Raw genomic sequence first — 15,770 nt, forward strand, 5'->3', positions numbered from 1 at the left:
CCCCCTCCTCTGCACATCGGTTTTTCCGCTAAAGTTTAAGTTTTTTCCCAATTCTTTAAAAACGACTACTGAAACACAAATTTTGTTTAAATAGAACAGTAATAATTTTTTGGGAAGTGCCGAAAAACTTTAGCGTAAAGAGCAGGGTGTCGAGGAAGGGGGAACCCCCCTAATATACTTAATAATTTCTGTTCTTTTTAAGTTTTAATGTTACTCCATAGTTTCAGTTGAAAAATCTTGTTTTTCTGTTTAATCATGACCAAGGCCTTCCTAATATGTGCAAAATACGGCAAGCAAAAAAAAAAAAAAAACACCTAAAAAATGTGTTTTTGTGCAAACAATCATGCGAAGTTCTGGTAAAATTGTATTATTTGATACCAAAGCTGTACTAAAAGAGTAAGGTATCCCCCTCCCCGAAACATTCTAAGGGATGGAGTTTCAGATGATGATAATTCTTAAAGTATTGTAAACTTAGAGGTAAACAGTGGGTGCCAACCAAGGACTCGACAAAGAGCTTTTTTTCGGGAAAGGGGGTGGGCAAGAAATAACAGGGGCATGTTGTGGGTTCTACATAGTTGTACACTAGAAGAGTGGATGGCAGTTTGTAAAACATTTAACTTACAGTTCTGATTTTGGTCGGCTCTGAGTTTTGGGGGAATTTTCGATTTTCAATAAAGGTGATTCCGTTTGGCTTTAGGACGTCTCTTAAAGAAGAAATGTACTCCCCATATTTTTGTCCATCTTCTGTCATTGACACAATTCTTTTCCATCCAAGTTGAAGGAACAGCTGGGTGTAGACATACCTTAAAAAAGAAAAATGGTCACGTTTTCACTATATTCTCTTTCGCTAAAATAGTTCCAGCTAGACCAGGGACGTTCAATCCAATCGATGTAAGGGAAGGGGCAAATATATGGGTAGAAGTCTGTTTCAGGGTGAGGTCAAATTTGAAAAGGAGGGGTCGGGGGTGCAAATTCCAAATATTCTTTAAGTATGCGATTTACAGAGAAAAAAGACAAAAAATACCAACCAATTAGCAATATCGAAGTTTCAGGAAAGGTTTATAAACTTGCGTGTGTACATGAGTATGGTGATAAGAGCGAACAATCATATGAAATATGAACTAAACCAAAGAAATTCTATTTTAATCCCTTTCCAGGGAACTTTTCCTTTTTATTTTACACATTCTAATATGAAAGATGAAATCTGTATTAGATCTTAAATTTGCGCAATTCAGTATTTGGAGAAATTAAGGATGCTACAAGATTTTTTTTTTACCTTTTCTCCCCCCCTATCATCCACGAGAAAATATGTTCTCGAAGTCATGCTTGGTTTTCTTTTCTTTTACATCAAATCAAAAAGCAATATAAAGAATATCTAGTTTTTTATTAACATATTTAAAAACTTATTATATTTACCTGTGTGTCATAGTTTTTATTACATCCTCTTTGAACCTTTATTTCTAGAGTATTATTATTCGTGAATTTTATTTGAGACCTTACAGATACTTACTGTTTACTTTAAGAATTTCAAAAGTAATGTCAAGACGACTAAGTCACTAAGTCAAGGCTAAGAATAAGCGAAGATGAAAAGGTGAAGATGGGTAACGAAAAGATTGATCAGGTTGACAGATTCACTTATCTTGGTAGTATTATTAGTAAAGACGCTGGGAGCAGTGAAGATGCTGAAAGTAGAATAGCCAAGGCTCAAGGTGTTTTTTCACAGTTAAAAAAAATTGGAAGAATAGAAGACAAGTCTGAAAACCAAGATTAGGATATTGGAAGGTACAGTGATGATAGCGGTCAAATTTGGCTCTGAAGCATGGGCACTCCGGAAAGCGGATGAAGATTTACTAAATATTTTCAGAAAAATTGCTAACGGATTGTTCTGGGTACCCGGCTGACTGACCGTATTTCAAAGCGTAGGCTGTAAGAAAAATACGCTTCAATCCTGCTTTTTAGGGCTATAATGAAAGAAAGGTTGAGATGGCAAGGGCATGTTCTGCGGATGAAAGATGAAAGATTTCCGAAGATTGTCCGTTTCAGCAAACCGTCTAGGGCTAAACAGAAAGCAGGTCATCCTCGTCTGGGGTGATAGGATGTCATAAAGCAAGATTTAAAGTAAATACAAATTTCCTGGGAGGGTGTTAAGAGGGAGGCTTTGACTAAAATTGGGGTGGAGGCGGAGTCCGCGTAGGTGTGTTCGCCTTAGGTGGCTTGGTGCTGCGATGAATTGTTAATAGTAGTAGTAGTAGTTAAATTACTATTTTCACTTATGAAAAAATCTCCCTTTCAAAATAAATAATATATTTTATGTTATGTCTCAACAAACATTTACTAATAAAAAAAATTAAATTGTTATAGCTACTATAATGGAAAAACAGGAAACAGCATGGTATATGTTGCCGCCTGGAAAAGAAAAACCGTATTCCTGCTTTGAAATTGCAGAAAACACCATGAGCTTGAAAAGTTGATAATCTGTAGGCTTTTCTCTTACAGTTATAGGAAATAGTATTCAGGAAGACATACAACTACGATCGTGTTACAAGGGGAAATTGAAAAATTTAGAAACGTTTATTATTTTAGAAAATGGATAATGAAAAGGGATTTTTAATGTTTGAAACAGATGGAACCCCTTTCTGACCAAGAGATCTTATTCCAAAGTATATATCTATCTTCAGAACACAATCCATTTTTCTGAAGATTTTATCAGATTTCTCTTTTCTGTGATGAAGAAACTTATTTGTGTTGTAACTATTTGTAAATTTGTGTTGTAAATTGTGTTGTAATTGTGTAAATTGTGCAAATTTGTAAATTGTGTTGTAAATTTGTGTTGTGTTGTGTTTAGGGTTGTAACTAGTTGATGGTTTAATAGAGTGTGGATTGTGTTATTTTTCACTAGGCATATTATGAACAGCAGAATAAAAGATGGTTCCACAAAATTGCCATATCTAACTTAAATCCCTTACTGCTTTTGGAAAAAAACGATATGGCCTCAATGGTTTCAAAGCTATAGATTTACACAAAAGGGTTTTGAAAATGATTTTTTTACAAAGGTCTTGGCCAAAGAGAAAGGATAGGCTATTCTTTTGTAAGTCAATAGTAGAATGCATCCTTTATTTATTTTTGTTTTTTAATGTCTGTGCCGTAATTTTGTAAGCTGATCACTTTGCTCCTAAGTTTTGCTCCTAAACTTAGGAGCGAACTTTTTCTTTTTCCCGGTGAGGGGGTGTGGGGTTTTGCTCCATTTTCGAAAATGGAAGGAATTACATGGAATTCCATGGAAGAAAATAGAATTCCTTTAGGCTTTTATATTATTATTAAGAGTTCTTTTTAGAACTTCGGTTACTATGTATTTCTCCTTACTTGTGGTTCATTAATTTGAACTGTTTGATTCCAAAAGTTTAAATCCATTACCACACTTTTTTTTAACAATTTTTGTTTAATTTTACCCACAATAAGTCACAACCAGAAGAAGATTGACATGATCTTAGAAAAAGCGGAAACTCATTTTCCGAGAAGGGGGGTGTGAAGATCATCCAATCAAAATTCGATAATTCCAAAGATTAAAGATTCAGCCTATTTCCAGATACCTGAAAATAATGAAAAACAAGAAAATCGAAAAAATAGAAAATCCGGCGCTCCCTTTATGGAAATTTTCTTCTCCCATGATAAATTCCTCCAAGGAAAGCTCCCCCAGCATATCCCCCTCTTCTCACCACCCCCCCCCCAAACCGAAAATCCCCCTGGGAACGTCTGTATACTTCCAAATAACCATTACTATATGTAAGCACTGGTCCAAGTTTGTAACTTGTAGCCCCTCCCATGGAGACTGTGGGGGAGTAAGTCATCCCCAAAGACATAGTTATAAGGTTTTCGACTACGCTGAATAAAATGAATGTCTCAGAATTTTGATCCGGTGACTTTGGGAAAATAATTAGCGAGGAAGGGGGCCTAGGTGCCCTCCAAGTTTTTGGTCACTTAAAAAGGGCACTAGAACTTTTCATTTCCGTTAGAATGAGCCCTCTCGTAAGATTCTAGGACCACTGGGTCGATACGATCACCCCTGGGAAAAAAAAAAAACAAACAAACGAACAATCACGCATCCGTGATCTGCCTTCTGGCAAAAAATACAAAATTCCACGTTTTTGTAGATAGGAGCTTGAAACTTTTACAATAGGGTCCTCTGATACGCTGAATCTGATGGTGTGATTTTCAGTAGGATTATATGACTTCTGTTACCCCCTATTTTCTAAAATAAGGCAAATTTTCTCAGGCTCTTAACTTCTGATGGGTAAGACTAAACTTGATGAAACTTATACATTTAAAATCAATATTAAAATGCGGTTCTTTTTATGTAGCTATCGGTATCAAAATTCCATTTTTAGAGTTTCGGTTTCTATTAAGCCGGGTCGCTCCTTACTACAGTTCGTTACCACGAACTGTTTGATTCATTTCTTGATTTCTAGGATTTAAGTCAATATGCGGGGAAAAACGAATATTTGTTTATTTATTTCTCTTTATTTTTATCTGGGGTTATTATTTCAAACCAGTGGTCGTAGGCTGTAAAGTATCAGCAGAAGGACCCATAGGACATAAATCGATATGTTTGGTATCCTTTTAAGCAAGAAAAGCGATCATGCCACAACGGTGCTGGACCTTTTTGAACCTTTTTGGCGTGGCCATTTTGGTACCACAGCAGTATCTAAAAATGTCATGAGATAACTAGTCGGCTTAGAACTATTGAAAGGCTATTCACATAGTCTTCTAGATTCAGAGGCTACACTGCCACACGGTCGTGTGCTCGTCCTAAATATATTGTTATGCGTACCTTGGGTTTTTATGAGATTTGTTCTTCTGAAGTAAAACACTGTTATGAAAGAAGGAAATTTTTCCTTTCCAAATTCTTTAGATCAAATTAGCTTTTTACTCCTCAAGCACTTTCAAAATATGCCTAAACTGCAATTACATTCTTTTTATGGCTTTCATCGTCTTTTAACAACATCATGTTTGTTGATTTAGTATTCATTGAGTCCATAAAATCTAATAGCTTTCCAATATACTGGAGATCAAAGACCGTTGGAAACTAATGACAGCTGAAATCCGATCAGATTCCAGGAGAAAAATTCAAAGCACCATTTAACTGACTTCTCAGCTCATTGACTTAACGATTTTTTTTTATTTTCTAATCCTTTTTTTTAACTAAACCCATCTATACTTATCACTCTCTAGCGTACACGACTGAGGGAAGTTTCGACTTTGTCACTTTCTTTTGGGGTCATTCAATGCTTTTTATTATCTCCACTTAATCTTCACATAAGGCTCACAGCTCTTCATTGAACACTTTACTGGTATGCTCCTGTTTCTTAGTTTTATTTTTATTTTTGATTTGTTATTCGTATCAGAACTTCCTCCTCCTTTGCTTCTCTTTTCATATTTTGCTCATCTCTTTGAAGTTTTTGTGTTTTCAGTTTTCCTCTTAGTTTTAAGTTTGTTTGTCGTAATAAATTTTTTTACATTCCATTTCTGCAAATATTACGATAAACTAATAAGACAATATTTTATCCATAAACAAAAGATTGAAGTACTTTGTTCTGCTCAAAGAATGCATAGGAAAACAGCATTAAACCACTGACACTATGGCTAAAAATCCTTTTGTAGAACCACCCAAGAAATTCTTTCCATTCTTTAGATGTCATAACTAAACATCGGCATTATTTCTGTTCTTCAGAAAATGTTTATTAGATCTGCTGAATCAGCATCAAATAATTCTTTAAATAGAATGGTTTTTCCAAAAAAAAACACTTTTTTATTTTCGGTTAAAGAGGCTGAGAATCAAAACTAATTCCTGGTTGGACTTCGTTGAAGTAAGGATGTTTTTAAAAAAAAAACTAATTCCTGGTTGAACTTCGTTGAAGTAAGGAAGTTTATTTAAAAAAAAAACATTATTAGTTTTGATTATCACATTTTAATGTAAGTTTATATACATATTTTTTTTTCTCGTATTGTGCTGAAGATGGCCCTTGGACATAGGGCCGAAATATCCACGGAATTTATTTCCACTGTCTTGAAAGGAATTTTCCTATTGTTTTTACTTTGTGCTTGTTTGAAACTGTCTGTAATTAAAAAATCCGCTGTTTTTCTTCCATAAATTACTAAATTTCCTTCAGTAGCATTCAATTTAGTTAAATTCAATATAATTTGGAATTTTTAAGTGTTCTCTAGCTCGATTTCTCGATGATCTATGGTTCTTCTTGAATACAGCGGCCAAATCGAGAATTTGTTTTAAGTTCTATTTCCCATAATTGTCTAGAATTTCTTCTTTTCTCTTTATGTGCTAAACTTCTGAGGTATAATTTACTACACTCGTCATTGTGACCTCGAATACAGTAATTGCCAATCTTAGATCGAGTCCTTTTGTCGACAATTTATGGTTCACCTTGAAAAAGGCGGCCAAATCGAGAGTTTGTTGGAAGTTCTATTCCCCATAAGTGTCTAGGATTTCTTTTTTTGTCTTTAGGTGCTAAACTTCTGAGTTATAATTTACTACACTCGTCATTGTGACCTCAAAATACATTAAGTACCGATCTTACATCGAGTCCTTTTGTTCTCCTATACGTTCATAAGCAGTGTCAACACATTATGGTTCCCGCAGACCAAATTAAGACATGAGATACGTAATAATTACAGAACATATATGCGAAGGGCTGTTAGGCTGGAGTTTTCCTATCTCGCTACCTCCGATGCTGACGATTATTTTAATGTAGCATTTTTGTACCTTTTTTATATCTTGGATACATACCACGGCCCATAATAACAAAAAGATTAAGACTGAGTTTTGAAAAAAAAACTGCATCTTGAGCAGAAATTGCGGTTTTATGCTGACTCCGAGTAAGCATTATTTTGACTATTCTTCGCAAGTGAAAGTTTATTCTAGAAAGAAATTGGAGGAAATAAAAATAAATAGTCTTTAATCCCTCGCAAATGGCTTGTATTGAAATCAAAGTGATCCCTTGGAATCAGTATTGTTGAAAATCTCTTGAAGGATGATTAGAGCCCTCCCCACACCTTGAACAAAAAGGACGCTTCATTTTTTTTGCATTGGAGTAAGTATTTATATGCCAACTTTTAACGTGGTTGCATGCATCAAATCAGGGGTCGTAGAATGTTTGAAGAGGGCTCTTTTGAAAGAAAACCTTCATATCTAGAGCTTTTTTTAAAGTAACAAAAGAGATCACGTGCAATAAGGTGACATTTTCCGCCATTTTGTGCCACCAAACCCCATTTTTACCAAAGAGGGTCAAATGCCAGAAATTAACACTTCTAAGAAAGCTAATTCATTTTTATGGTCTAAAACTCCCAACAAGAGGAACCCCAACCCTAATTTTCATAAAAAACCTAACAAAAAATTAATAAACAAACTAGATCAGTCAAAAGAATGAATGAAAACCCGTAATACAAAGGCCCATACATGAACAAGAAAATAAGCTATGAGGCAGAATATTGAGGGGGGAGGTTAAATTATGTGCAAAAATGTTTTATTCACCAAGGTGCCTATTGATTATTCTTATAATTACGATAATATTTTGTAAAATATTGGTAATACTAAAGCATCAACCTTATTAAAATAAATTATAAAAACAGGAAAATGAGAAATATTCCCAATTGATCTTCGTCAAAACAAAACTCCTGACACATTCTTGATAAATACAGACTAGGGAAGGGAGACCAAAGGTCAGGACCCTCCCTGCTAGGAAACAATGAGACATTAAAAAAATGGGAAAATGAGGAACATTCCCAAGTAATTTTAATAAAAACAAAGCTCATGGCAGTGCTTCCTTTTCCCTCCTGAAAATTTTTTTGGTGGTGTTCATCTTTTTATGGCATTAGAAAATAAATATATTCAGTAATTCAAAAGCAAAAATCTACTTTTTCAGCCTGAAGACAATTGATGTATTTCTGACTTTGTTCAAGTGTGGATGCTGACCTGATAGTGCTGGGATAGTGCTGTGGATGCTGACCTGATAGTGGATGCTGACCTGATAGATTGGGAATACAAGAATAATATGCTACAGAAGTAAATATGACCGTAAAGGGTTAGCAAAACTAATTTCGACCTGCTATAGCCACTCAACGTTATTTTTATTTATGTATTTTTGTATCATTTTTACTTATATTTTGTTTCTTTTTTATTTGTTTTCTTTTCAATTTGATACTACATTGTATTATAGCTCTTCAGGCAGAACATTTTTAGTATTTGGATTTTAACTATATTTACCACCGTGGTATAAGAACTGAAAAGTTGTAAGGAATCTTAATGCTCTAGATATAGCAGAAGAGTGGCCTTGCTATCATATTATTTATTTATGCTTTCAGCTACTTGATTATAATTTTTGCTTTTGATTTTTTTCCATGTTTGTGTTTACTCCACTTTCATTTTCGTTTGATGGCAAGCTATAAATATACTATTAACATTATTAATATATTTCTGTGGATTTCTCGTAGAAAACCTTAAGTACAAATTGTCCAGGCAAATTCTTGCATAAATAATATTTTTCAGGTGTCTCTTTTCATTTCTGTTTCCCTTTTTTCTTCTTTATTTCTATATTCCATTTTTACTTGTTACTTATCGTAGATCATGAATAAAAGATCATTAAAATCCTTATATTACTATGAATTGCTCTCAGAAAAACAAAACAAACCTGAAACAGAAAATCAAACTCCTGTGCAAAAAACACTTAAAAATCATTATAATTTTAATTTTGAATTTTTGGTTTTGTCTTTCCTTGTATTTCTTTAGTGAAAAATGTATTTATAGTGAATTATAAACAAATTATTTTTATGGTAATTAATATTCCTAGCATTTTTTTTAGAAAAACATATTACAGAAGAAATGGTACATTCACAAAAAATTATTTCCGTTTTCAATTTCCATTTTGTTTTCTCAATCTCTTTCTTTATTTTTAGTTAGTTCCACTTTAACTTGTATTTTATAGTGGGTTATAAATAAATTATAACTGTCATTACTAATGTTTCTAAGATTTTTATTTTAAATGGAACCAAGCAAAAATTGTATAGGCAGACTCATGCACTGACAATTTTTATTATTTTTTCCCCTCTCATTTGCCTTTTTGGGTTTTCTTTTTTCTCTGTATTTATTTAATAAATATTTACTTGTGCTTTATAGTCGGTTATAAATAAATTATCAATATTTTTGAGAATTCCTCCGAGAAAAATGAAACAGAGCAAGAACTTTAAAGCCAAAAACTCTTGCACAAATAATAATTTCAATTTTTCCTTTTCGTTTTCCTTTTTTGTCCTTACAGGCGTAACCCGGGGTAGTACCTTGGGATCTACGCCTCTCATTCTCTACATAAGTGTCACGCAACCTTGCGATCCCTCTACATCACTTTGCCGACGACACCACGACATTTGTAGCCATCCCGGAAACAGAAGAGCCAAACCATTGCTCCCAGCCCCTAAACAAGGATATTTTGGAAATTGAAAAGTGGTCCGATACAAGGATGGTCAATATCAATGCATCAAAACAAAGGAGCTGCATATCTCTTGATCGAAAGTACCACTCATACATTCCAACTTCATATTCACGAATGAAGTTATAAAGAGAGTCAACGAGGCTCGTCTCCTTGAAATCAACATCTCAAAATCTCTCCTCAAAACGCCACTTTGATCGGATCAGAGCTTCCTGTGCAAGTAAGCTAGGAATCCGTATTTGTCACAAAAGCTGTCCATTGCCCAGCTGGATCATCCCACTTTACAAGCCATGCATCACTCCCAACGTTGAGTGTCATCCAGCTGTATACTGGTGCTCCGAAAACGTTGTTGGCACCACTTCAAAAGATCCGGAATAGGTCTGGTAGGGCATGTTCAGTCGTTCCCCTTGACTCTCTCCAGTCTGCTAGAGAAAGCTCTGATGTAGTGTCGATGGCTGTTTTCTACAAGTACATAAATTTAGCTTCTTTTCTGAAGCCTTCTCGTGTTTACTTCCCTCTGCCCAACCGACAAGACATACATAAAAGCATAGTTCGGTCTAATTATCTTATGTTTGAGACGCCATGAAGAGAGTACTTGATGAATAGCTTCATTCGACGTTGCACTTCGACATGGAACGATCTTTCTTCGGACATTATCTCTATCTGTTGACTCCTTCAAAAGAAGATTCAACAGTCAGCTAATACCTCGTGATCAATTGATGTAAAAGACTAGTGGCAAATTATACACTGAAACGTACCTGACACAGCGAGTTTGGGAATTAGAAAAAAAAACTTCGTTACTCCCCTTTTACTTATATTTTATAGTCGGTTATAAATTATTTTTTTTTATTAATATTTTAAAGACAATTTTTTAGGAAAACGAAATTGAGCAGAAACCGTAAAACCAAACATTTACGCAAATTTTGATAAATAAATTCTTATCTTCGACCCTAAGTTGTTTTTAGAATAACACAAATGGAAAATAGCTTTTGCTTTCTCACCGCAAAACATGGTTACTAATACTTTTCGAAAAAATGGACTTGGAAATGGAAAAGAAATGGATTTCACAATAATTTCGTCTTTAAAAATTACGGAAAAGACACACCCTTGGTAATGGATTAGCAAATAGAGATATCCAAAATTTCATCAATACTAAGTCACTTCTTCTGTGACAGAAGCTACATAAGAAGTCAATTTAGAAAGAATTCGTCAATAGTTTCTAAGTTGAAATTCTTCTTAGAAACAAAACCGAAAATAATTCCCGTCCTAATATAGAAGTGGTGTTTATTTATTTCAGCCACATTTGTTTGAAAAGATTTTATATTTTCTTGTGTTGATTTATCTTATAATGTATATTGATCATTTGTTATATAAAAAAGTTTCTCTAATCCTCGCAAAATGAGTAGGCTATTATTATTAATATACATAGTTTTCTTTATTCCTAACGTCGGACAGACTCTGATACTCAGGTCAGCTAATTTAATTTTCATTTTATAAATAAAATTAATAATTGATGTTAATAAATTATATTTTAACTAACATTAAAACGAGTATATTTATATTTCTATCCGTTAATTTCTTTTTCAGTAAAAATTGTTAGCGCATAGCGTATATGTAAAGACAAATAATATATATAATTTTTTTAATTCAATACCAGCACCAACAGTGGTGTCACCGACGGTGGCACATGTACTAACGGTGGCGTAATAATAGGATGAGTTGTTTCTCATGCTTTGACTGACGTATATTAGGCAAAGGTCTATGCATATTGTTCCAAATTGAATTTTCGCAAAGGTCTGACATAGCAATATTTACATTTCTCACTCCCTGTCCGCTTTTGGGTAAAATCATCTCTCTAAAGCTCTTTAATTTGGAAATATAGATCAAAATGTAAGACATGAATTTTGCTCCCATGTTTGTGCAGTTGAATATTTTAGGCACAGGGTACAGGTATATGTAGATGATTTCGGTTCCAAGTGATGACACCAAATTCTCATTGTCTATTCTCACATGAATCTTGAAAAATAAAAATTCACATTCTAAAACTTTTCGATTTGGTAACATATTGCAAAAGGCGCAACATTTACTCCATGTTTTTGTTGTTGAATATATTGGACACATTTCAAGAGCGTCATTTCACAGAAATACAGTGGCGGAGGTAATATAGTATTTTCAAAATCTACGGGGAGGGGCAATTTTTCTAAAAAAAGAAAAGTATTTTTATTGAAATGTAAACGTCTCGGAAGAGGGAGGGGCAATAATCTAGGGGCGATCCTCGTCAGTCTAGATTTATAGCTTGATATTAGAATTTGGTGCAAGTGCATAAAAAATGGATTTATTTTTCTATATGACATGGGGTCTGGTGTAATCCCCTGAAATCTCTCCTCACCCGCAAAAAATAACATGAGTTATAAGTTCATTAATACATATTCATAAACAAATAAACAGATTAAACAACACTTTCGCACTGGAGAAAAACTATGAAGCTTTGCTGTCGCGCGACAGTCCACGTAACTGCTTACCTATTAATCCGGCTATTTACCTAAACCTCAACTATTTAATTAAAACTATTATAAATAAACAAAAATAAATAAACTTTAACCTCTATACATGAAAAATATAACTGAATTAAAAATAGTAATACATAAATAAAAATTTTAAAAAAAATAATAAAAAATCCAGTCTACAACACTCTTCAATTCTGACCTCCCGTTCCCTTGCTTGATTTTGAAAAAATGGGGAGAACATTCCAAAAAAGCAAGTGATATGAAGAACGGTGAACGGTTAGTACCCATTGGTAGACCCAAAATTTGGTTGAAAAATTGGTTATTGTATCAGAAACATAAGGAAAAACTATTGAAGAGATGGACGATGCGCATAATAGTTTCTATATCTAGTGTTTCGTACTCCGTGTGGTCCATATTATCTTCTATTTTCCTTTAAGAGCAAGTTCAGATTTTCTTAATATTAACAGATGTATAAACACAAATAGCATCGGAACTGACCAAAATCGTATCTTTTTTTATTGAAAGGTCTATTAATTTTTCAACAAGGTGAATTGAATTTTTAATGTACGATTTTTTACTGAGAACGGTTGAACGGAGGTCTCAACTGAAATATTTGCATATTTTTTTCCTGCTGTTTTTCATTAGCTGCTATTATCCTCGTTTCTCTCTTCTTTGTGATTTTTTGTTTTGTTAAGATTAGCCAGTGTGTTCTCAGAAATTATTCTCACCTTTTTCACCTTTGTGGCAGCAGTCATATGAATATAATATATTATGCTACAGAGAAAAATATTGCTGTAATTGGAGCAGTAATCTTACTCACCCCCCACTCTAGCACCAATAATAAAGGCGCAGATCAAAAATATTCCCAAGAATCAAGGGCTAGTTATCCGTTCGACCATGAAATCTGACCACTGAAAGAAATCCTGATCTCGTCAAATATCAGCTCTAAGCCAATCAGGCCGTAGTGTCAAAACTAAGACGACTTAAAATTCATTTATGTTCTCTGTAGCCCTACTCTACAAAAAACAAAAACAAAAATAAAATAAAAATCGACAAATATTCAAATGCAAGAAAAGCATCAGTTTTGTAAAGTAGAAAAATAGACTAACAGTGGCGAAAACATGCATTTACTACCAAAATAACGGCGTAATTACTGGAAACGTTCGAGTCTTTTTTCAATTAAATAAAAAAAAACAAGTTTTTTTTAACTGAAAGTAAGGAGCGACATTAAAAATTAAAACGACCAGAAATTACTTCGTATATGAAAGAGGCTGCTTCCTCATCAACGCCTCGCTCTTTACGCTAAAGTTTGACTCTTTCTCTCAATTCTTCTTTTTAAAACAGTAAAAAACTTTAGCATAAAGAGCAGGGCGTTGATGAGGAAGCAGCCTCTTTCATATACGAAGTAATTTCTGGTCGTTTTAAGTTTTAATGTCGCTCCTTACTTTCAGTTAAAAAAACTTGTTTTTTTCATTTAATTTCTGAACGTTTTTGAATCAATGCATGTTTTGATTTTGGCTCTCCGCAGAGGAAAAATTAAAACAAAATTTGCATTTTTTTTTTTTGGCTAAATGGCTTTCTCATAATTTTGATCGAATGATTTTGAGAAAAAAGAGAGGGGGAGGAAGCCTAGTTGCCCTCCGATTTTTTGGTTAATTAAAAAGGCAACTAGAATTTTTAATTTATTACGAATATTTTTATTAGTAAAAGATTTACGCAACTTATAAATTAGCTTACGCTTACTTACAAAAGAACTTTTGTATTCTCATATTTTTATTACATATATGAGGGGGTTTGCCCCCTTGTCAGATCCTCGCTCTTTACACTAAAGCTTAAATTTTGTCCCAATTCATTAAGAATGACCCCAGAATCACAAAAGCCGTAGAATAAATAGTTGAAATTACTAAAAATACTTTAGCGTAAAAAGACCGAGGTATTAGGAGGAGGTGAGCCCCTCAAATGGGTAATAATTTCTGTTTGTTTTAAGTTTTAATGCTGCTCCTTACTTCCAGCTGAAAGAACTTTTTCATATTTATTTTTTCATTGTTTTTTTGTAAATAATGCTAGTAAATCCTGCGCTCCCTTCATGGAGATTTTCTTCCCCCATGACAAATTATCGATGGAAAGTTCCCCCAGCATATCCCCCTCTTCTCAACCCCTCCCCCAACCAAAAAAATCCTCCTGAAAACGCCTGTACACTTCCCAATAACCATTACTATATGTAAGCACTGGTCAAAGTTTGTAACTTGTTGCCCCTCCCACGGGGACTGTGGGGGAGTAAGTCGTCCCAAAAGACATAGTTATAAGGTTTTTCGACTACGCTGAATAAAATGGCTATCTCAGAATTTTGATCCCTTGACTTTGGTAAAATAATTAGCGTGGGAGGGGGCCTAGGTGTCCTTTAATTTTTTTGGTCACTTAAAAAGGGCACTAGAACTTTTCATTTCCGTTAGAATGAGCACTCTTGCAACATTCTAGAACAACTGGGTCGATACGACCACCCCTGGGGAAAAAAAACAAACAAAAAAACAAAAAACAAATAGCCTAAACACGCATCCGTGATCTGCCTTCTGGCAAAAAATACAAAATTCCACATTTTTGTAGATAGGAGCTTGAAACTTCTACAGTAGGGTTCTCTGATACGCTGAATCTGACGGTGTGATTTTCGTCAAGATTCTATGACTTCTAGGGGGCGTTTCCCCCTATTTTTTTAAATAACGCAAATTTTCTCAGGCTCGTAACTTTTGATGGGTAAGACTAAACTTGATGAAACTTATATATTTAAAATCAGCATTAAAATGCGATTCTTTTGATGTAGGTATTGGTATCAAAATTCCGTTTTTTAAAATTTTGGTTACTATTGAGCCGGGTCGCTCCTTACTACAGTTCGTTACCACGAACTGTTTGACAAACACTACAAACAAACAAAGCCCTACAAAAAACTATATATTCTGCTAATACTTAAATACCGGTGAAGTCCCTTTTCTTTGAGACAGAGGAAGAGGATACCATTGATAAGTCTTTGCTTTTACTGAAGTAGTTGCTGGACATGTTCTTCAACAGTCTCTTTTTCTTCAACAAACGCTACAAACAAACAAAGCTCTGGAAACAAAAGATGGCCTTGCTAGAAGTATTCAAACACAGAAAAATTATCTTGTCTTTGCGATAGACGAACATTATCAGTGGTGTGGCCTGGAAAGGGGGGGCAGCTGCCTTTCAAGTTTTTCGGACGGTTTTTCTTTTATTTTATATTTTACACTCCTATTAAGGTACTTAATTGACTAAAAATTGTCACAGTTGTAATTTTGAATACCTTGCCCGACCAGTTTATGAGACCCAAAATTGTTACTAAATCAGTAACAACTCAATACTATTTACTGGCAAAATAATGACATAAGTCCTGGAAACGTTCAAATACGTTTTTTATATTAAAAACCACTTCGCTGCAATCTTTTGGATTACACAAAACCTTTTATCCAGACGCAGCCTAGCGTCAGTAGTTAACTTATTTATTCAACAGCTAGAATACAGACCAGTAGACACATTTATATTTATCATGCAAAACTCTTCTATTGTTTTGAAGTACATCGCTTGTTCCAAGTTCCGAGTTTGTCACCCACTCCTAGTGCTCAGACGATGTTTGCGTATAAAGTTTCCAGTATGACCTTTGCCCAAATTGAGAATCCCTACAGAACACTAGAAACTTTCCTCTTGGGAAGTTCCAGAAGCCGTCTTATTCTAATAGCCTTACTAATCCTGGTTAACTTAGGAA

At 34.2% G+C, this 15,770-nt stretch overlaps 1 protein-coding gene across 3 annotated transcripts in view; it reads right to left on the bottom strand.

Moving 5' to 3' along the window:
• The window catches only part of LOC136042185 (uncharacterized), a 440,431-nt gene that overhangs the window by 102,146 nt on the left and 322,515 nt on the right, over positions 1–15,770 (bottom strand). For all 3 annotated transcript variants that reach the window (XM_065727116.1, XM_065727115.1, XM_065727117.1), the window contains one exon: positions 623–803. In XM_065727116.1, coding sequence (XP_065583188.1) covers positions 623–803 — 181 coding nt within the window. The remainder of the gene's footprint in view (positions 1–622; positions 804–15,770) is intronic.

This window comes from Artemia franciscana, unplaced genomic scaffold, assembly GCF_032884065.1.
Source record: "Artemia franciscana unplaced genomic scaffold, ASM3288406v1 PGA_scaffold_74, whole genome shotgun sequence".
Taxonomy (NCBI): domain Eukaryota; kingdom Metazoa; phylum Arthropoda; class Branchiopoda; order Anostraca; family Artemiidae; genus Artemia; species Artemia franciscana.